The sequence below is a fragment of the Parasteatoda tepidariorum genome, chromosome 6, assembly GCF_043381705.1.
Source record: "Parasteatoda tepidariorum isolate YZ-2023 chromosome 6, CAS_Ptep_4.0, whole genome shotgun sequence".
NCBI classification, from domain to species: domain Eukaryota; kingdom Metazoa; phylum Arthropoda; class Arachnida; order Araneae; family Theridiidae; genus Parasteatoda; species Parasteatoda tepidariorum.
Window position 1 is genome coordinate 28,409,821 of NC_092209.1, and position 23,868 is coordinate 28,433,688.

Consider the following 23,868-nt stretch of genomic DNA (forward strand, 5'->3'; position numbering starts at 1 on the left):
TTTTTTTAAATATAAATATTTAAACAATTTTTGTGCAAAATTTTTCTGCACATGCATTTGAATATAAATTTCTGAGATTTTAAATCTGTTATTTTACCTTAATTTTAATTAAAAAATATTTTAAAACCTGCTGATTACCTATAGTATAATTAAATTTCAATATAATGCATGGCAACTGTTGGTAGTTTTGAAGTTTATATATTTTTTTGGCAAACTTTAGTTTTTGACATTTTTGACGGGTTTTTGACGGTTTAAACCAGTATTATACCCTTGTCATGTCAAAAACCACTTTTTGACGTCAAAAACCCAACCCTGCATTCTGCGAATGACTTTTGCTACTTAGAAGATAAATGGGATTCTCCTCGATCCTTAAAATTAAGTTAGTACAAATTTTCCTGAACAAATTAGTGTTTTTTTTATTATAGTAATTTATGTTTGATATGTTGCATAACTAATTACAATCATTATAAGTCTAGGTAATATGAGCAGCAACGGAGATTATACAACAAAAAGGCCCATTAAATCTAAATTAACACGTTCATTGCCAGATCACATGATATTGCATGATGAAACTTCCATTACACTTTGTGTCAAAGCTGGTTGAGTGGTAGCTAGATGCACATTAACATCTAATTATTTTTGAAAAATTTGTTTTCTTTTTACAATAACATTGTTTAGCAAAATAAACTTATTGTAATACCCCCTGTCAGAATCGCAGTGGCACTGTGATATTGTCACAGAATGTTAGGTCTTGCAGAAAGATTTTTTTTTTATTGAAAAGTTAAAGTTTTAAATGTTTTTTTCTACAAAAATTTACAAGTTATATTTGAAACAGACATATAAATAATCACTTTTTGAAGCGCTAAATTTACACCGACAGTATCGTAAATAGCTGTAATGTTTCGATTGTATTTTCGGTATTTATTGATATTGATTTTTCCATTTGATTTTAAATATCGCGATATAATTCAAACAGTATGGAAAATTCGAATCGTGCATTTGAGTATTTACTTTTTAATGCAATAATTCTATCAAATTGTTGGCAGTTATTGCGATTAATTTCTCTGAATTTTTTAAATTCGATATTTTTAATGCCATATTTTTTATAACCTTATCTTGAAACAAAACACGCATTTGCGAAGTACGATTCTCAAGATTTCGTCATCACTCTTTTTTTCTGCAGTTAACTACTACGAACTTCATGATTTTAAATTTTTATTATGTTGATTGTTTACAAAATGTGAAGATTAAAATTTGTGTGTCCCTCTCCAACAGAATGCGAAAATGAGTCCTTTTTTTTGTAAACAGTGTTTTTGTTATTTTAAATTAGTAACATATATGTTATTATTAAAAGTATCTTGCAGAAAGATCTTATCCTAGAGAGCTTAGTTGCAGATAGCTTGAAAAAAATTCTTGATTACCAGGGCTGATTGTGCTCCGGAAAAAATCCGGATTTTTTGCTAACAGTGATCCGGGAGTTTCCGGAGATCGCAGGTCCAAACGTTTCAAATAATCATTGATCACAGAAGTTTCCAGAAATCAAATTTTCAGAGGTAGAAGAGCCAGAGATACTTTATAGGCTTACATTCATGATTAATATTAATTTTTTATCAGTAAATAGTAGTTCTAATCATAAACTCAAGAAAGAAAGACACATTTGTAAATTTTAATTTCTTCTCCAGGGTATCATAGGTATGTGTAAAATTTTAAATATATTTTAAGTAAACTAAGAAATATTGAAAAAAATTAAAAAGACCTGGTTTAAATTTTTTTTGAATTTAAACTTTTTTTAACCCAGAATTTTGACTTGGGTCACAATCACCCCTGGATTACAATCAAGACAGTAAGAATTCTTATATTACAAAATAAGATTTAAAGAATGAAAAGTTTTATTTAAAAGATGATCTGAATCTATTAAAGCATCTAATGTTGCTTCAGGTTTATCCTTATATTACTACTCTAATCTAAGAAGTAATCGGATATTAACCCCCAACTTTTTCTTATTTCTTTTTCTCAAAGACAATAAAACATCTACATTTTTCATTTTCTCTCCCATTCCATTGCTCATTTACTTCTCCTTAACTGTCAAATGACTCTTGATTTAAATTTGCATTTTATAAAATAGTTCAATTTATAATAAATTTGATGTTTTTTATGGAATTAATATTATGTTAGTATTTTTGAAATTTGGCGAATACTATTGATACTCTGCTAATAATTTGAAGTTCTTCATGCGGGCCCTGATTCTGTAGTTTCAATTTGTTTGATTGTACATTTATTTTTTTCCTCAAAATTATATTAAGGGTGTTACTTAATACTTGTTTTTATCTAAATATAAATTTTATTTTAGGTTTAAATAAAAGCTTTGGACATGGGTGATCTTAAGGAGTAAGTATTCCTTTATTATTATACTATACTCCTTTATTATTATACTATAGTTATGTTAAGTTCTTCATTTTAATGAGTGATAATTTAAATTAATAAATTTGGAATTGTCAACTGTTAGACAGATATATATTTTATAACCTGTCAATGTAACTTGTTAATTACTAATTTTTTTAATTTTATGAAATTTAAGTTGAGAACATTTTAATGCCTTTTTTTAAAAAATGGAAAGTGTTTCAGGTTATTTTTAATAGTTAGTTATTTATTTATTTATTTTTTTAACTCTAAGAAATTTCTGTATCTTTACTTGTTTGCTCCTATTACCATTCCGAAGGTGCAAGAGGTTTTTTGTACTTGTAAAAAATGTAAGTAATGATTAGCCTGGAATTGTTCAGAGTTATACCTTTAGGGTTTGTCTCCTTATGTGTTTTTCCTTTTTATTTCATTGTGTCCTTAAAAAGGGCACAAAAGGGAGTATTTTAAGGCAGATATCGATACAAAAATTTTCCTATCTCTAAGGATGCAGAAAAAAAAATTTAGTCTACTGACTTTCATCTTAAAAGCTTAAGTTTTTTTTATTGTTGACAGATTAGCAATCTTCTAAGTTTAAAGAGGCTGAGCATAAGCTTTAAAAGTTATATAAAGAAATGAGATTAGTTTTTAGTATTTTAAAGAGCTTTTCAGAACATAAGTGTGTGAATATAAAGTAATGATAAACAGTATTGCTAAGTATATATATCATGGCTCATTCGAAGTCTACCTTATCTTTAATTTTAATGATTAAAATGTGATTCTGCCATTATATTTATTTTTGAAGAAAACACTTTTAGAAGTGTTAGTTTTTTTAAAAATATTTTTAAAATTAAGAAAACTTTTGTTGAGTAATTGTGCTTTTGAAAATTCTATGCTGTGAGCAAAAATGCTTGTACTGATGTACTCATAATGTACTGATTGCTGTAAACCAGTGTTTCTCAACTCTATTTAAAGGACTAGTCAAATATTTCAGTGTCTTATGGTAAGGTTAGTAACTTGGGCTATTGGCATAATATTCAATAAAGTAAAATTGTGGCACTTTAAAAGAATTTTTGATCAGTTTGTTTTTGATCAATCGCATGCTTTAGTTTATCTCAATAGAAAAATTTTGAGCCCAAGTAATAATTTTTAAATATACTAATATTAAACTGCGGATTATTTCTCGACTGTAAACCACCTATCAAGAAAGTGCTTAAAACTATTTTTTAGATTATTTCAATAATGGCTTCATTTATTATCAGAGTATTTAAGAACTATTAATTTGCAGCGGACCAGATGGCCCTAAAGAGCAGAATGAGCCAGAAAAATGTGAAGCTGTTAAAATAGAAGCTGATGAAGCTGGGGATAGTAAGCAAAATTTTCATAATTAAAAATTCTAATAATGGATTAGTTTACTTTATTTGACACATAACTTGCAATAAATATTCAACAGTCATTGTGTATTCTGATCTAATCTTAAATTTTTTTTTCTGTTTATCTTTATTTTTTTTTGTTACTTATTATATTGTTTGTAAAGTAATTTCATTTTTCCTAACACAAGACTTTATTGTATTTCATTACCAAATTCACTCTTAAGCTGCATAATCATATATCTGTATTTGTATATCTGATATAATGTATATTTGTATAGCTGATATGACAAGACTTGCTTGTAAAAAAGTTAGATTGATTCCGAGCAATAGTTTTTGGCTGGCGTTCTATCAAATACAGGTTTTTAAAAAAAAATCATTTTTTTGGGGCATATTTTACTTAATTATTGCCAAAAAGGTAAAGATCAACTAAAATAATGAAATATATATGGAGAAGTTGTATTTGACAGTATACTAGTGCTGATGCTGAAACTGGTTTGCAAATTTTCAGTCTGGTGATTAAGATCCATCACTAGTTAGAGCTGATGAACTTATTATGAAGGACTAGTGCTGAAACTGATTTGCAAATTTTCAGTCTGGTAATTAAGATGCATCACTAGTTGAAGCTGATGAACTTATTATGAAGGCATTAGTTGATGCCAACTGGCAAGTGTGAGATCGCTGAAAGAAATTAGTGCCATCATTGACTCCTAGAATTAGCTTTTCAAACATCATTAACATTATCCATTTTTGAGGTGCAAATTACTTGGAAGAATAAGTGAATTGTCAACAAGTCTCTTGTCTCCAAAAAAAAAAAATTTGTGGTGAAAGCTATTTCTAATAAGGTCAAAATTCATCTTGATCAATTTTTGAGAGCAAAAAACAAAAAAATTTTGAGCATAAAATCATGTCATTGCCAGAAAGAGAGCGAAAAAGATTGAACGTTCGATATTTGACAGAACGTTCAATATTTGATAGGAAATTATTTTTTTTCACTATTAAAGTCCTTAATTTTTTTTAAAAAAAGAAGACTTCACTTTCTGAACTGCCGGAAAAAATGCAAGTTATACTATCCTGTATATTCAGAGTTCTCATTTTTATTTGGTACTAAAGTGCTCTTTTGATAAATTTTAAATTAGGTCTGTCTTGCTAGTGCAATTAAATTAAGCTGTTTTATTTAATTGTTATTACAATTTTTCATTTGGAATTTAATTGCGTGCAGTGGCAAACTGGATGGATATCAACTTTAGCCATTTGTCAGAATCAATTTATTACTTTTTTTGACTTAAACTGGCAGTTTGCAATCTACACATGAATCAAGATATTTCAAGATTTGCTTAGTAGATTGTTAAAACAATATTCGTGAGGTTAGAAAATACCTTTAATGCTTTTTTTTTTTTACTGTTATCCCTTAAAAATATAGTAGCTCAGTACATGGTTTCAGTAATCTTAAACAGAAAAATGTATCTATCAAAAATATTAATGAATTATATGTACAAAGAAAGGTACTAGGTTAGAGGAAACAGATAAAGATAATAGAATTGTTTTTTACTTTCTGGGCTTTAGTGGGTTTAATAATGTAAATGCAATGAAATGTAATTTTATTTTTATGTTGAAACCTTTTTTTTTTTGTTGGATTAATTTTTTGCAACACAGCGCCAACAGGCTTAGTTGTTTTTCAACTATCACCTTCCTGTGTGTTTGCTAAAATAATAAGTATTGTTTGAGCGCAGTAAGATTTTTCTTACTGATCTTAGGAAATGCTTAACATGACTATTTGATTCATTAAGGTATGAAATAAGACGTAACCTAATATGTACAGCAGCCTGGACGTTTTTTTGCAACACTGTGCCAACAGGCTTAGTTGTTTTTCAACTATCACCTTCCTGTGTGTTTGCTAAAATAATATGTATTGTTTGAGAGCAGTAAGATTTTTCTTACTGATCTTAGGAAATGTTTAACATGACTATTTGATTCATTAAGGTATGAAATAAGACGTAACCTAATATGTACAGCAGCATGGAAGTTTTTTTGCAACACTGCGCCAACAGGCTTAGTTGTTTTTCAACTATCACCTTCCTGTGTGTTTGCTAAAATAATAAGTATTGTTTGAGAGCAGTAAGATTTTTCTTACTGATCTTAGGAAATGCTTAACAAGACAATTTAAACCATTGAGGAATAAATAGAGATGTTCATGCTTGTGTACATATTAGGTTACAATTTTTTGCAACACTGCGCCAACAGGCTTAGTTGTTTTTCAACTATCACCTTCCTGTGTGTTTGCTAAAATAATAAGTATTGTTTGAGAGCAGTAAGATTTTTCTTACTGATCTTAGGAAATGCTTAACAAGACTATTTGATTCATTAAGGTATGAAATAAGACGTAACCTAATATGTACAGCAGCATGGACATTTTTTTGCAACACTGCGCCAACAGGCTTAGTTGTTTTTCAACTATCACCTTCCTGTGTGTTTGCTAAAATAATAAGTATTGTTTGAGAGCAGTAAGATTTTTCTTACTGATCTTAGGAAATGCTTAACATGACTATTTGATTCATTAAGGTATGAAATAAGACGTAACCTAATATGTACAGCAGCATGGACATTTTTTTGCAACACTGCGCCAACAGGCTTAGTTGTTTTTCAACTATCACCTTCCTGTGTGTTTGCTAAAATAATAAGTATTGTTTGAGAGCAGTAAGATTTTTCTTACTGATCTTAGGAAATGCTTAACATGACTATTTGATTCATTAAGGTATGAAATAAGACGTAACCTAATATGTACAGCAGCATGGACATTTTTTTGCAACACTGCGCCAACAGGCTTAGTTGTTTTTCAACTATCACCTTCCTGTGTGTTTGCTAAAATAATAAGTATTGTTTGAGAGCAGTAAGATTTTTCTTACTGATCTTAGGAAATGCTTAACATGACTATTTGATTCATTAAGGTATGAAATAAGACGTAACCTAATATGTACAGCAGCATGGACATTTTTTTGCAACACTGCGCCAACAGGCTTAGTTGTTTTTCAACTATCACCTTCCTGTGTGTTTGCTAAAATAATAAGTATTGTTTGAGAGCAGTAAGATTTTTCTTACTGATCTTAGGAAATGCTTAACATGACTATTTGATTCATTAAGGTATGAAATAAGACGTAACCTAATATGTACAGCAGCATGGAAATTTTTTTGCAATACTGCGTCAACAGGCTTAGTTGTTTTTCAACTATCACCTTCCTGTGTGTTTGCTAAAATAATAAGTATTGTTTGAGAGCAGTAAGATTTTTCTTACTGATCTTAGGAAATGCTTAACATGACTATTTGATTCATTAAGGTATGAAATAAGACGTAACCTAATATGTACAGCAGCATGGACATTTTTTTGCAACACTGCGCCAACAGGCTTAGTTGTTTTTCAACTATCACCTTCCTGTGTGTTTGCTAAAATAATAAGTATTGTTTGAGAGCAGTAAGATTTTTCTTACTGATCTTAGGAAATGCTTAACAAGACTATTTAAACCATTGAGGAATAAATAGATGTTCATGCTTTTGTACATATTAGGTTACAATTTTTTGCAACACTGCGCCAACAGGCTTAGTTGTCTGTCAACTATTACCTTCCTGTGTGTTTGCTAAAATAATTAGTATTCTTTGAGAGCAGTAAGATGGTTAGTTCCATCAAAAAGTCCTCGACAAGGGCAAATTTCTCCCAATACTTGATCCAGGTGTTCCCTTGTCTTCTGGTTTAGGTTGGCTGTTTAGCGCCGGCTATAAAATAAAAATAAAATGTTCTTTATTATTTAAAAAAAAAAAAAAAACTGATTGTAAGCATTTAAATGTGTTCGTTTTGTTATTAGGACTGTAATTAGTAACTAATAAGGCATCTTTGAAATAATGTTATTTATTTATGGTTATTTTAAGTTATTTTAATTTCAGTATTTTCATTGTTCTAAATTTCTATTTTAATTTTATTTTAGCAAAAGTGTATGTATATTTAATTAAGTTTAATTTTCTTTATTCCTGCTATTAACCTCTTTAGTTCTGTTCTTTCTGCTTTTTACTATACACAGTAAAAGTTTAAAATTATCTTTTTTAACAATTCAACATAAGGCTGATCTGAACAATAACTTAAATAATATGTGATTAAATTATTTAATTTTCAAAGTTCATTTAATTTAATGAATTTTTTTTATTTTTTAGAAGATGATCACCAAAAAGAAATTGATCAAGAACTTCATGATCTGATACTTAAACATGTGAAAATGAGCTGTGCTTTAAATCCTAACCTTATGTCTAAATCAGCTAGAAGACTTGTAAGAGCTTTAAAAGGAATTCAACTAGAGCATGTTAATAAAGAATCTGAATTTTTTAAAGAACTTCATGCCTTGGAAATTAAATATGAAAAAATCTTTCAACCATTATACGATAAAGTGAGTATTTGCTTTTGGCTTAATTTTGGTATTTATAAAGTTTTTATTTACAAGCAACATTACAGCTGTCAAATAAAAGTTGTATGAATTTATTCTGATCTTATATAAAATGGGGCTATTTTGGTCTAATCTTTTAACATAATATAGAATTTTTTAAACTGCATAATTTATTTCTATATACTTTGTCTAAAAAATTATATTCATTTTGGAATATTGCGTGTGTATTGAAATAAATCATGTCATAAGTATTATGTGTATGCATATTACACATTTGTTTTATACATAAATAATATATAATTTAGCAATGTCCTATGTATACACACCTTTACTCCCAGTGCTAGCTATTTTGTACCTTTGGGATTAGACCAACTTTATATAAATATTTTACTCTATATAATTTTGTATTAAGTCGCTAGGTTAAATTTATGAAACAATAAGTTGATAATTCTGAAGAACAATTTGGTTTTATAATTGTAAGGAAATTTTATTGGAAATATTACATTGATGAAAAACCTACTTGGCGGGTATAATTTTTCTGGGCTGGGCTAAACTTTGCTATCCCTGCATAATATGAGCAAATTCCAACCCATCTTAAGTCTTTTAATTATTTCTTTTAATGTAAAGCATTTTTAACTTTTTTTAGGTAAAACATTAAATAAAATTTTATTAACCCTACCTTAACTTATTTTTTTTCCCCATGAAGATCAGTATTTTTATGAAATACACTTAAAAATAAGAATAAAAATGGGAAAACTTTTTGGACTATTTAAAAGTTTAATTTACTAACTATGAAATCAACAATTGTTTTTTTAAGAGATATCATTTATATTATTTTCAGCGTGCAGCTATAATTACTGGTGCATACAATCCTACAGATGAAGAGTGTGAATTCCAGTCAGATTCTGATAAAGAGTTAGAGATGTCTGTAAGTTGTTAATTTATTGATTTTTGTTGTATTTCCTTTCTAGAATTATTTTATTCATGTATTTTTTTTTAATTTTTAGAATGATTTAGAAAAAGTTAAAATTGAAGGTGAGGACAAAGAAAAAGAAACAGAAACTGGTAATTCTCTTTTTGTTTATTTTAATTTAGAATCTGTTCATAGTTCATTATATTTTTTAAAAAAAAAACTTACGTAAATAATAGATTTGTTACAAATAGAAAAGCTAATTGCATTTTGGAACTCTTCTGTGGCACATTTTATATTGGCTGGGCATTTCTGGCAACACCAATTATACATTTGAAATAACTTAATCAGCTATAAAAATATAGGATGTATTGTACTAGATCTATGCATGTATTTTTTCAATTGGTTATTGTTTAAAATACTTATATTTTCCTCTTGCAGAGATGCCAACTTGCTCCGGACAGCAAATATATATTTTAAAGTGGTAGTTTATCAGTTGTGATTCTTGGTTTAATAAATTCATTTTAGTAGATTTTTTTCCACCATTATTTCGAAATAATTCGTAGGCATATATAATTCACCACTTTATAGTACTTATGTCTTGCTATAGCTTTTAAAAAGTAATCAAAAATAGTTAAATATTTGAAAAATTTACTTTGTAGTTATTTACCGTTTTTTCTTCTTATTTTGGCGTGTCCGGGAGCAGTCTGAAGAATGGGTTCTAATACAAAAGAATGGTTACAACTCCCGATTGTCGGTTTCTATTTTGTATAAAAGTGGTAGTGCAATTTTAGGTCTTTGTTAAATCATGTCAGAAATATTGCTTCCCTCTAATTCATATTAAATAGGAAAGCATAAATGGTTCTAATTTGTTTCTGATCTAAGGTTTTCATTTGATCTTAGAAAGCATGTTGAATTATGATAATTTTATGTACAGTGTTTTGATCTTAATAAAAATATCATTCCAAATGTTAGACGTGTGTGGTAGCAGTTTTGATTACGCTGTTTCCCTTTAGAGTTTTCTAGTGTGGTTTTGAGGCTGTGTTTAATTGCTATTATCTAAGTGAAAAATAGCTTTGCAGGCAGCCTATAATAATTGAGGTCTAGAAACTAGTGCAGGGGTGAAAGTTTTCCGTATTTTGACGGATTTCCGTCTTTTTAAAAAAACTACAAGACGGAGCAAAACGGAATATTACTAATCTTCTTTTCAGGGATGAAAGACTTCCGCAAAAAAGCGGAAATCCGCTTTTTCTCCCAATTTTTAAAATTTTCGACCATGTTCAAAAAACTAAAATTTTTGGGGAGTCCAATTAGAGAACCCAAGCCTCCCGAACGATAGTCGGAGCGTTTCGTTTCCGACCGCCGATATTTGATTTCTTTTGTTTGGCTGATTTTCGGAATTTTAAATATTAGGAACTGCGAGGGAATATGCTAAAATCGCTATTTTTAATCAGACGATTTTAAAATCAATAATTGATTTTCGTATTTAACTGATTTAATAGTTACGTGTTGCGATTTAACAGCCGTACTAGGAATTCCTATTCACTCAATTTAATAATCCAACATCGCGATTCGTATTCACGCATTTTTAAATCCAATATTGCGATTCGTTATCACGCAGTTGTAATATCAGATATCGTTTTTCTTATTTGTACGCTATTTAAAAATTACTCACTGCGATTCGTATTCACGTGATCTTAAAACTATGCATCATGATTCTTAATTACGCGATTTATTTACGCGCAATATGTATTTTCGTGTTTTTAAAATCCAACAGCGCGATTCATATTCACGTGATTTTGAAATCCAAAATCGCGATTCATATTCATGCGATTTTAAAATCCAACCGCACGGTTCATATTCATGCGATTTTAAAATCCAGCTGCGCGATTCATATTCATGCGATTTTAAAATCCAAAATCGCGAGTCATATTCACGCGATTTTAAAATCCAACCGCACGATTCATATTCACGAGATTTTAAAATCCAGCCGCGCGATTCATATTCACGCGATTTTATAACCCGAAATCGCGATTCATATTCATGCGATTTTAAAATCCAAAATCGCGATTCATATTCACGCGAGTTTTTAAAATCCAGCCGCGCGATTCATATTCACACGATTTTAAAATCCAATATCGCGATTCATATTCACGCGATTTTGAAATCCAATATCGCGATTTTTGACAGAAGTAGAAGTAAGTTTTCTCTTGAATTAGTTACTGTAAAGATGTGGTATATTTTTCATTAGTAAGTAATTTAATAGTCGTGCCTTCCTATAATTGCTTAATTGTTTTTAATATAGTAGTGGTCGCAATTTTAAAATTATATTTAAGAAAAATTTAAAGTTAACTGTCTAAATGCTTCTGCCACTTTAAATATTAAATAAAAATCTTCCAGCATAGTTAAAAGTTGCTTTCATAAATCTCAGTATCATACCCCCGCCCCCCTCTCCTCCCAGTATAAAAGTTCAGCTTTTTTTATTTTTGTCCACTTTCATGCCTGTCTTTTATAACTAACTATTTTCGAAAGAGTTAAATCATTACTCTTTATTAATCACTTTATTTTTTATGTACTTTTATTTTAAGAATTGGTAAATTTTAATTAAATATAAAAATGTTTTTAGTTTGTTTATAAATCATTTTAGTTAGTAATTAAAATTTCATAACTTTTCTTTTTAAAATTGATAAGTATACTGTAAAGATAATTGTGTACATGCAATATGTTTTCAATCAATATATTTTTATTTTAATAAGCACTGTAGACTTAACATTTATTAAATATCAGCATTTTGTTGAATATTATTTTTACTATTAAACTATGTTTAGCTTGAAAATTGTTTTTGTTATTTATTAACAAAGTATTAACTTAGCCAAGTATTATTCTTTTCCTTAAAATGATAGCTAGCACTTTATTTTATTAGAAAATTAAATGTTTGAAAAAAATTTAAAAGCTGAAGTAATTTTGCTTGAAATAAATAATTATTTGCATTTTTTGTTTATACTCCTTAACAATAGTAGATTTACTAAAATAAATACGGAATTTTTATAAGCCGTATTTACATTTTGTGTATTTTAGTTTTTATTGAAAAGTTTGTTCACAATTTTTATGAAAAGAATTCATATCTAATTTTTTGTTTACTTAAAATTATTGGACGGGGCACGCTCACTTCTGATTTTGAAATTTTCAGTCTTGACAATTTTTGAAACTTTCACCCCTGAACTAGTGCGAGCTGTCATTTGGCAGCTAGTCTCGACCACTGGACACATTTTAATTATCTTTTAATGTCCTAATTTTTTTTTAAAATGATTTAAAAAAATTTTTTTTTTTTGCAACAAATAATTGTTTTAAAGCTTATAACATACTGATAGTATAAATGATTTTTTTTCCTGTCGGGTATGCTCTGTATGTTAATGAGCAGAATTTTAAATGTCACCAATTTCTTATGTAACAAATAAAAAAAGGCTGTGTTAAATTGCTGTTTATCTTGTTTGCTGAGATCTACAGCTTTGCAGGCAGCCTAAATTAAATTAGGTCCAGAAACTAGTGCTAATGTTGACACATCAACATTAGTCTCGACCACTGGTTACATTTTAACATAAACTCTGGATGTTTTATTGGTTATAACTTTATATAGTCTGCATTTTGACACAAAGGCTGTGTTTAGTAGCTGTTTATTTTAATTAGATTTACAGCTTTGCAGGCAGCCAAGATTATGGATCTAGAAACTAGTGCTAGTGTTAGTATTTAAACACTAGTCTCGACCACTAGATACAGATTATAAAATTAATTTAAAAGTTATGCTCAGGGATTCTTCATATTGGTCAGTAAAATTTTTTTTAAAATTTTTATTAAATTCTTCTCAGTTCTTGTCACTCATCTAAAGCTAATATATAATGTAAATGCATCTGATTATTATGAATTCTTTTTTCTAATTTTCCTTTTTTCTAATATTTTATTTGATTTGTAATATTATTATTGCAAAAGTTTTTTATTTGCTCTTACAATTTCTTTTAAAAAATATTAAAGTATTAGTAACGGAAGGGCTTAGGGTAATATAACCCACCCTTTTTCTAAAATTGACAATTTTACACTGAATTTCCTAAGTTTTTCAGGTATTACGTTTCACAGTATTGAAAGAAATGTAAATATATCAATTATTTTTTTTCAATCTGCAATGTTTTTGACAAAGGACTATCACTATGTAGAATGAATATTTTTTGAAAGAATAGTTTTGCAATTAGAAATACTTAAATAATTTTATTTTATTCTATTTTTCAGAAGTAAAAGGCCTTCCTGAATTTTGGTTGACTGCTTTCAAAAATGCTCCATCTATTCAAGAAATGATAGAGGTATTTTATTGTATTTTAGTTAAGCTTTCACTCATTTTATCTTAAGTTCAGTTTCAAATGTTAATGATTTTTCTTTGAAACAGGAATATGATGAACCCATCCTTAAACACTTGATCGATGTCAAGGCTACCACATTTGCCGATCCTATGGTAAGTTGGGCAAATGTTCTCCCATTTTTGTGAAAACTGAAGATTTAGAATTTTAAAAGTGTTTTTTTATTTATAGAGTTTCACCTTGGAATTTCATTTTGAGCCAAACGAGTACTTCACAAATTCTGTCTTAACTAAGGAATATGGATTGAAATGTGTTCCTGATCCAGCAGATGTATTTTCATTTGAAGGACCTGAAATAGTCAAAGCTAAAGGGTATGGGCCTTTTAGATTTGTCACTTTCTTTTTTTAATCTGGTGGTGACAAAATTAGTCTCCTGATGTGACAGCAGATATCTCTTTGGACACCAGTAACCCTTTTATTTTTTTATGCTCTAATTAGAAGCATAAAAATTTTGTCAATTTTTTAATTATAATAAGCAGTCTAATAGTTACTATAAAAATTCTGTTGGATAACTTGGATTATATTTATACTAAAATCTAAAATAGTTTGTTTTTTTCTCGTTCATATTTAATAATTTATGTAGAATAGATTTTGTAAATTAGAGAAATTTCAATGTTGAATTATTGTATCTTTTAGATTTAAACAGTTGCAAATTGGAAAAATTGATTGGAAATAAGCCATGTTTAGAAGATATAACTTTTAACGCAGAGAAAGATAACAATGTTTCCTGCTGTATTTCATTACCATCAGTTATTTAAATGCTAAATATATTAATTTATTTTGACCTAAATTGATGCAAGAGTATGAAAAATATATTTAAATAATTCTGATTCTAAGGGTTAATTAAAATTAACTTCCCAATTTTGCACACATTTTATTATTCAAACTATTGCTGGGTGTTGTACAATTTTTGTCTAAAGTCATATAATGGTGTTTCGAAAATGTAATTTAGTTTTTTTTAAATATTTTTTCCTGCTAAAGTACTTGGGAAAAACTTATACAAAACTATATTTACTTATATTTATACAAAACTATCAAATATTTTACTAGTAATTTTTGCTAACTTTTTATGATGAATAATTGAGTGTTTCCATTGTTAAAACCATTAACTGCAGATGAGGAATAAATTGCCAGTTATGAAATAGTGAGAGATAGAAATTAGAAGTTCGTATTCTGTTTTATAAGATTTTCATAGTTAGTTATAACTAATTACAACGTAGGTTTTTTTTCTCTTTCCTTAAAGTTTAAATTTATAGTAGGTACAATTTTTCTTGTTATTGTTTTTATGTTGAAGTGTTTTAATTAAGCCTGCTGTAAGAAAAGTCTTATTTATTTTGTAGTTGCACAATTGACTGGAAGAAAGGTAAAAATGTCACTGTTAAGACAATAAAAAAGAAGCAAAAGCACAAGGCCAGAGGTGCTGTTAGAACTGTAACTAAAACCGTTCAGAATGTGTCCTTTTTTAACTTCTTCAGTCCTCCTGCAGGTAAGATATAATTTTAAATGTAGATAGTGTCTAATATTTTTATCGCAATGCCACTTGAATAGTTCATCTTTCTTAACCATGCATTATCAGGGTGCGTACAGACTCCTTATACTCCCAAGAAACTCCTTGTAAATAAGTCTCCAAGGAGTACTTGGAACTATTTAGATTTCAAATTAGTCCTTAGGAACTCCTTAGATTATTGCGTCGCATCGATGAACTTTCTAAGTTCGCTGATGAATCTGCTGTCCAAGCAGGGAAACTAAATATGACTTAGCTGTCAAAATATAATAGTTTAAGAAAAACTTTTTAAAAAAAAATTGAATTGCAAGAGTTAGAAGAAAAAAAATAATAGCAAATAATTTTAATTTTACATGTAACAAGCAAACTTAATTAATAAATTACTTTTTTTTTGTTATACAAAATGCCTTAGATTTTTCTTATGTATTCAAATTTAAAAATATAAGATAAGAAGGTTTTTATGTAAATCTTTAACATCTGTACTATGCACTCCAACAGGATTTTTTAAAATATTTGAAGCTGGAAAGCGTATTTATGTGGTAAATTATAACTTTATTTTTCTTGATGAAGTTTGACAAAGTCAAAATTTATTTCAAAAGGGCTAAAAATAAATATCTTATGCAAAATATAAATTTTTCCAAGTTCTTTATAATAACTGCTTTTTAATTTTAAAAAAAACTGTTTAGTTATCTTTCTAAACTAAACTAAACAGTTAACAAATAAAGTTTTAAAATTTTTAATAAGTCCTTAAAATTTTGGACTCCTTGGATTTCTGTTTCTGATCTCTGTATGAACCCTTTTTGGTTTCTTAACCATGCTTTCTAGGAGAACTTTAATTACACTAACCTACCACTAAAATAAATTTTTTGTATGATTTTATTGAACTAACTCTACCATGGGATACCTGCAAGTGACGTAGTGTGCTTTTGCATTCTTTTTTTAGTTTTAAGACCTGATATCACGATTCGTACTCACACATTTTTAAAATCCAACATTGCGTTATGTATTCACGTTATTGTAATATCAAAAATAGATTTTGGATAGAATTTACCTATTGTGATTCGTATTTGCGAGATTTAAAATTCAATGTCGCAATTTGTGTTGCTGTTTTAAAATCCAATATCGCGATCGGATACAATTTGCACCCCTCATACTTATTATTTAGTGTATTTGTTTGTATAAATTTCTCAATACAATATTAATGAATTATCCTTTTTTTTCAGTTACTGAAAACATTGAAGAAATGGTAAGTTTATCAAATAATTAACTGTTAGGCTAACTTTTTTTATGTTCAGTACTTATAATGTGAATCATAATGAAATGTTATGTTGTAGTTATTTGAGACAGGCTTAAAAACTTTTAATGTTCTGTTAATGTTTGTAAATAACTTACATTAATGCATTATACAGTCGAACCCCGCTATAGTGAACCGTCTGCGGACTCAGTAATGTGTCCACTATAACCGATGGTTCACTATATCCAAAATTTTTGAAGAATATTTTTTGCATAAGACAGTTGAATGATTGAAAATTGGCTTTGCAATTTTGCATAAGTTATTTAAAAAATTATTAACTAATTAACAGATAATAAAGCAAAAATTGATGGAAAAAGTAATTACGTCGCTAAATATTAGTTTTATTTTCACTTTTTATGAAAAAAATTTGTGATTTTTGATTGAACACAATTTGATTTTAAATTGAGTTCATCAATTTTCTACAATGTGCAAAGAATCTACATCTACAATGTGCAAAGAATGCAAGATTTTTACATTTTGAACAAGATTTCGAACCATCTTAACAAAGCATCTCCTACGTTTTCTCTTTGAGCTCCACTCAGTTTTTTCGATGAAACCATGTTTTTGTCGTATGGCGCAAGAATTGCACTTCGATTTTTCCAAATGTTTGAAACTGTAGATTTTGACAAGCAAAATTCCTTACACAGTGTCGATTGATTAGTTCCATCATCAATACGCTTTACAATTTTAACTTTGTCCTCTATCGAAAACGCTGTTCTCTTAAGAGAATTTGCCATTTTCACTGCTTTTGAAATAAAAATCTTGACTCAAATAGATAATGTAAGAATATGAAGAGAGCATCTGTAGAATGAGTTAAATTGTTCCCCTTCTTGATTGTCAAGGGGTGATTTGTAAAGAATATGGTTTGAACAGATAAGAAAATTCCAAAAATTCAGCAGGTGGCCAAGTTAACTAGTTGTTTAGCAAGTTTGGGGAAAAGAGATATAGGGAGGCTTGTCAGGGAGGGGGGAGTATAAGATAAATGATCTGTTTGACATTTATTACAGTATAGTTAGAAGTGATAAGCATAAAGGAGAGTAATATGACACATTTTATAGGAATGCATTCATTTTCAGTCCCAACACCTACAAGTTTAAAGATGGAGGACTGAAAAAGATATTTAAAGAAATGAAATTTGAGTCCACTATAACAGAGTTTCCAAGTTCTAAGCTGTTCACTATAAGCGTTAAAAATAACATTATTTAAATAGGAATACGGACGGGACCGCTAAAAAAGTTCACTACATCCGAGTGTTCACTGTTTCCCAGGTTCACTATAGCGGGGTCCGACTGTATCAGGGTACGATGTGTTTTTAATAAGTGCTTATGTGCTTAACAAATGTGCTTATTTTTGCTTTACGCTTTTTAAAAGCCCTTTAAGTTTTTTATTTTGGTTTTTAAAAATTGCTTCATTTTCTAACTTTTTAAAAAGAGATTTTTTCTCTGCCTTGTCAATTGTCTTTCTAAATAACGAAAAATGGATGATTTTCACAATTTTTCTCTGCAATATTTATCAGAAACTAGTTATTTTATCATGATTATGTAAAGATTTTGAAAGTGTTATTGATTTTATGTATATAAATTAAAAACTTTAAATGATAGAAAAAATGTTTGCTTGTACTGCACAGATCCTAATTAAAAAAAATTTTTTTGGAAAGGGCTTAAAAATATTTTCTGAGTACTTGAAAAGTACTTAAAAGGTGCTTATTTTTTGTTGAAAAATCTGGCTATGCACCCTGCATATTGTTAATTTCACAAGGAAAAAGCTAAACATTTGAAGTATTTCCTAATACTTTGTAATTCAAAATGTTGACTAATTTATGTTAATAATGGTTATATTGAAGTATGATCACTAAGATAATCAAAACACATTTATTTGTCTTCAAAGTAGGCCAAATCTATGAGAGAAACTCCTATGTATAAGCAATAGAAATTATCTCAATTCCATGTATGTACTAGTATTTTTTTGACTTATAGATCCAGGACTTTACTTTTATTCTAAATTTTATTTAATTGCCATGACTATCAATGAGCAGAATAATTATATTAAAGAAAAAGCTCAAAATTTGTCATTGTGCAGTGATGTGTGAAAATTTTTTTTAATTTTTTAAGTTTAAGAGATTTTCTTCAAGTAAGACTTCATTAGAAAGAACCTGATATAATGCAAAATTAGGTTTAGATTTTACCCAGACAGAATCTTTCCAAAATCTTGGTAGACCCCTGTTATATATAAGCTTCTAAAAGTAAATGGCAGTAGTATTTTTCTCAAAGCATCCTTATTTCATACAACTGCTTAGTTGCTCTAGTAAATATATAAATTTTTTTCCATGTAGGATGAAGAAACTCAAAATATCCTTAATAATGATTTTGAAGTAGGAAATCTCCTTAAGGACAGAGTAATACCTCATGCAGTTTTATTCTTCACTGGTGAAAACATGGTAGATGATGATGTAAGTGGTTATTTAGATTTATATTTAAAAGTTCTCTGTTCATATTTGTTTCTTGTAAGTTAACTTCTAGTGTTATATGCTTTGTGGGAGGAGTTATGTATGTGCCAAGATAGTTCTGAATTAGGTATTCTAATATAGTAGCAATTACTTGATTGTTAAAGCATGAATACTGGATCGTAAATAAGTAATTGGAAAAAAATTTGAGCTGCTTTTAGTCAGTTTTGAACCGATTATAGCTGTTTTACAATGACTTAGGTGTACGCTTCATTCCGTTGCTTTTAGGTGATGTTTTGATAAATTAATATTTATATTAAATTATATAATCTGCTTTTTTATAATTAATCTGCAATAGGAATAAAATTTATTTTTCACTTTCACGGTTTATCAATAGTTATTTCATAGAATAACTAGGAATATGAGACTTTTATCGATTATATACTTTAACTGACTTGTCCAGTTACTTCATGAAATAGCTAGTTATTCTAAGGAATAACTCTAGTATACACTTTAACGGTTACATATAATTTAAGATTTTTATATGTATTTTAAAATGCAAAAAACTCAACATCACATAGAATTGATTCTCTTTCAATGTCGCTATAACATGATATTTAAAGTTTCAAAGATTCATACAGACTATGTCGTTTTCCAGATTCTTTCTCCCTGTAAACTTATTGTCTTATCTTAAAATCTTATTGTCTTATTAACAAATTGAAAGTCATTTTATAATATGACTTAAAAAAAGATAAAATAGCTATAAAAGTAGTAGAGCAAAACAAAAGTTTTGTTTTTAAATAAATCTATGAAATATTAGTTTATTTTAAAATGTGGTTGAATCTTACTGGCGTTTTCCTAGACAATTCAGGGACTTTTATTTCGGAGATCATGTAAAAATTCTTTTTAAAAAGGCTGTGTTAAATCGCTGTTTATCTTTGCTAAGATTTACAGCTTTGCAGGCAGCCAAAATTAAATGAGATCCAGAAACTAGTGCTAGTGTTAACACTTCAACACTAGTCTCGACCACTGGTTACATTTTAAGGTAAACTTTTAATGCTTTATAATTTTACTTTTGACAGTGCTATCTATTTGTTTAGTTCCCAAATTCTAATTAAATGTTAAAATTGCATTTTAATAATATAAAGGCTGTGTTAAATCGCTGTCTATCTTTGAATGAGACTTACAGCTTTGCAGGCAGCCAAGATAATTTGATCTAGAAACTAGTGCTAGTATTGGTATTTAAACACTAGTCTCGACCACTAGGTACAGGTTTTATTGTATAAAATTCTGATTAATTCTCAGGGTTGCTGCATTAACTGATCTTTCTGTGAACTCAGAATGAGTAGTATTTATAAAAAGAAGTTTCGAAGTGTTTTCTTTGTCATGCAGATTATTGCTAAGAACTAAACAAAAATCATGATATTATTTTACGTGTCAGATGCATTTTGCAAGAGATATTTTCTATCTCTGACTTCTTAATTATAATTTTTTTTAATTGAAAAAAGTGCTTCGAGGGTGCTTATTTTTTTATTGGAAAACTTAGTTATACATTTTATTTTACGTTTAAACTATGTTTTATTTCAGTTGTGTCCAGGGTTCCCATGGATCAGGGGAAACCTGGAAATGTCAGAAAAAATTTTTTAATTCTAAAAATCAGTGAAAGTTGCAGTCTTTTTTTTTACAAAAACCCGGAAATTTTCTATATCATACCTGGAAAATAACTAGTCGGTTATTCAGATTTAAGTTAAATAATTCTAACATCTATTACAATTATTTGTTATAAAAATTTCACATTCTAATCAAACTGAAATGTTTCCACCCACAGTCTCTGATTTTTTTTTGCACAGAAAATCTAATACATGCCGGGCTGATTATGCTCCGGATTTTTTGCTAACGGTGATCCGGAAGTTTCCGGAGATCGAAGGTCCAGACGTTTAAAAAAAAATCATTGATCACATAGTCACATTCTTAAAGGTGGAACTTAAAAACAGTTTATTTTATTTGTTTGTAAGGGAGAGGCAGAGAGATACTTTATAGGCTTATATTCATGATTAATATTCATTTTTTTTATCAGTAAATAGTTGTTATAATCGTAAACTCAAGAAATAAAGACATATTTGTAAATTTTAATTACTTCGCCAGGTCATCATAGGTATGTGTAAATGGTATAGGAATGTGTGAAGTTTTTAAACCTATTTTAAGTAAACCAAGAAATATTGGGAAAAAGGATAAAAAGCCTTAAATTTTTTTCTAATTTTTCAATTGAAGTTGGGTTTTTTTTTCCTTTTCTTTTTTTGACTCAAGAAATTTTCCGGAATTTTGACTTGGGCTCACAATTACCCCTGTATATGGCATTACAAGTAGAAGAATCTAAGTTTTCTGATGAAAAATCACACTGTATAGATAAAATATGGTCCCAATTATCATTGAAATTGACCTGGTAAGAACAGGGAATATTTTTTCTTTCTGAAATTGAGTGGGAACCCTGGGTATCTGTATTTGAGTGATTGCGAGTCTGAAAACTGAACTGCCATCATTAATTTTTTTTTACATACAAAATTTCATCTTATTGAGTCTTTTTCAAAAATAAGCTCTAAATTTTCAAAAGCTAGATAATTTTTATGTATTGCTTTTCTTTGACAGTAATATTATTAAAATATGTTGCCATACAGATATGTTTTTAGGTTTTGTCAAATCTTTGTGTTTAAATTGTCAATCATTATCACCCTGCTGACATGTGCTTCATACCATATAATGATTAAAAAATAAACTTAGCAGGATGTTTTTTTAGATTAGTTTTTTTTAAATATAAAAATATGTTTTCTGTTAAAAATATTTCTTTTTGTATAATCTTAGTATGATGAGGAAGAAGATGACGAAGATGAAGACTATGATGAGGATGAAGATGAGGAAGATGAAGAGGATGAAGAAAATGATAATCAGTGCCTGGTATGTTCCATTTCTCTTATGTTTAAATGATATCACTGTTTCTGGGAATTTCTCTTTTCTTTTTTTAAATTTTTTTTTTTAAGTGACTGTCGGCTAGATGTTACTGCTGTACATTATTAAACAAAGACTTGAGTTTCAAAACAGTGTCACAGGTCTAGATGTATTGAAATCCAAAATTTTCAGAGTTTGTCATCTTTAAAATATCACCTCAGCCATGAAACATTTTTCTGCTATTTTCAGGATTGCTAGCTGACAAAAATGCAAGTATTTGCAACTATTTTCAGCCCGAGCTGACTAAGACTACTTTTTTTTTTGCCTGATAAGTCTAAAAAAGCAAATATTTTCAGGAAAAGGAGACTATTAGCAGACTTTTCTGTGCTCCTAGTGTTTTTTAAAAATTTTTTAAAGCATAAATGTGGTTGAAAACCCGTGGCTTCTGAACACAATGACTTTTTTTCTTTAAAAAATAAAAAATGTAAAATTTTGAATTGCAAATTTGAGTCATCACTTTTTAATGCGCTCAATTTGCACAGATCTCGTTTTTCTCGATCGCCTTTTCAACGCTTATTGCTACAAAATTCTGCATGATTATAAAAGACCCAATTTTTAACACAATATTACGATGCATGGATTTTTACACTATTTACATATTTGCTAAATCAATTGTTGATAAAACTGCTGGTGCTTATTGTGATACGGTTAAATTATATACTGGTTATGTTAAAGGATGTCACTTTCAATAAGACTCTCTTCTAATTTGAATCTTCCCTGTTATAATGGTTTTACTCATATTTCCATTGCTAACAGACTACCCCAGATTTTCAGTCAGAAGTTGATGGCCACCTCTTATATATTTAGAATGTTAGGCTGTTTTGACTTGTGTAATTCTGTTATGTTACTACTTTAAATATTTATTTGCATTCTTTCTTTCTAGAATCGAAAGAAATCTAGAGGCCAGCAAAATTCTCAGGGGCAGGCTCCTGTACCATCTGAATGTAAACAGCAGTAAAGAATATAAAAATGTTTTTTCATGCCATATATAATTACCCGTTCCAAAGCTAAGCTTATAAGAGTTGCACTGTGTTAATAAAGTTGGTTTTTTACAATTCTTGCATTCTTTTCTTTCACTAAACAAACTTGTAGCATAAGATCAGTTCTGGAGAAAGTTTTCGTTATTAGTCCGTATTTATGATTTTCGAAAGTCGCCCTCAAATAGGAAATTTTTAAGGAAGTAAAACTGACTTTTCTGTTTTTGAATTACTTCAAGGTTATTTATTATTGGAAAAAGTTAAATGTTATTGAAGAGTTAGTAGAAACTCGAGTTATATATTTTTACTATTTGGCATTTAAAACTAAGAACTTTGTCAATTTAGATTTGTAGGAAGTGTAATTCTTTCTGTATTTCAGTTATTGATTAGTAATTTTCTCTGGAAAATAAGTCACGTTTCATTCAATAGTTGATATTTATTTTTATTGCGATTTACTGCATTTTTTTTTTTTTTTTTTCAGTTTGAGAATAGCAGGCATGAGTGTTTCAGAAATTTTATTTTGAAACTTACCCTTTTAAATCCTTTTTCAGTTAAACATTTAAATGAAGTTGTAAATTTTTCATAAAAATATTTTTACCATTTACTAATAAAATTTCTTGTTTAAAAAAAAAAAATTGCTAAGCTTCTGATCATAATGTCTAGTTATTTCATGAAATACCTCGTTATTCTATGAAATAACTTAATTATACACTTTAACGGTAACATACGTTATACATAATAATCATTCATTATATCAAAAGTTATTTAAGATATTCAACTTTTTTTTGGCGAACTGTACAATAATAAAAATCTTCAGTAAAACTTATTGACCGTTGAAATTTCTAAGTGTACACTGAAGTTGCATCGAATCTTGTATGCTATTTTAACTACTTTAACATTTGTGAATTTTAACGTTACTTTTACCTTTAATTATTATCAGTCACGTACTACATATCTCTTATCTTTCATTATCATCAGTTTTTATACTTTATAGCATTTTTCACTCATTTAGCAGATTTTTTATTTAGTTGGGAAAAATCGCACCGAATTAGAGATTAAAAAAAGCATTTTTTTTTTAATATTTAAGCTATATAACCGTTTTTAAAGTCCAGCCAATTATTTCTACAAGTATGCAGAA

General features: G+C 28.5%; 1 protein-coding gene across 3 annotated transcripts in view; it reads left to right on the forward strand.

The window, feature by feature from the left end:
- The window catches only part of LOC107439613 (nucleosome assembly protein 1-like 1), a 26,995-nt gene extending 4,187 nt beyond the window's left edge, over window positions 1-22,808 (forward strand). For all 3 annotated transcript variants that reach the window (XM_016052269.4, XM_071182142.1, XM_071182143.1), the window contains exons 2-14: window positions 2,351-2,388; window positions 3,686-3,765; window positions 7,968-8,197; window positions 9,036-9,122; window positions 9,202-9,259; window positions 13,386-13,456; window positions 13,540-13,605; window positions 13,682-13,821; window positions 14,850-14,995; window positions 16,237-16,259; window positions 18,640-18,756; window positions 21,610-21,702; window positions 22,637-22,808. In XM_016052269.4, the coding sequence (XP_015907755.1) occupies window positions 2,372-2,388; window positions 3,686-3,765; window positions 7,968-8,197; window positions 9,036-9,122; window positions 9,202-9,259; window positions 13,386-13,456; window positions 13,540-13,605; window positions 13,682-13,821; window positions 14,850-14,995; window positions 16,237-16,259; window positions 18,640-18,756; window positions 21,610-21,702; window positions 22,637-22,711 (1,203 nt within the window). In that variant the 5' untranslated portion in view covers window positions 2,351-2,371 and the 3' untranslated portion in view covers window positions 22,712-22,808. The remainder of the gene's footprint in view (window positions 1-2,350; window positions 2,389-3,685; window positions 3,766-7,967; window positions 8,198-9,035; window positions 9,123-9,201; window positions 9,260-13,385; window positions 13,457-13,539; window positions 13,606-13,681; window positions 13,822-14,849; window positions 14,996-16,236; window positions 16,260-18,639; window positions 18,757-21,609; window positions 21,703-22,636) is intronic.
- The last annotated feature ends 1,060 nt before the right edge of the window (window positions 22,809-23,868 follow it).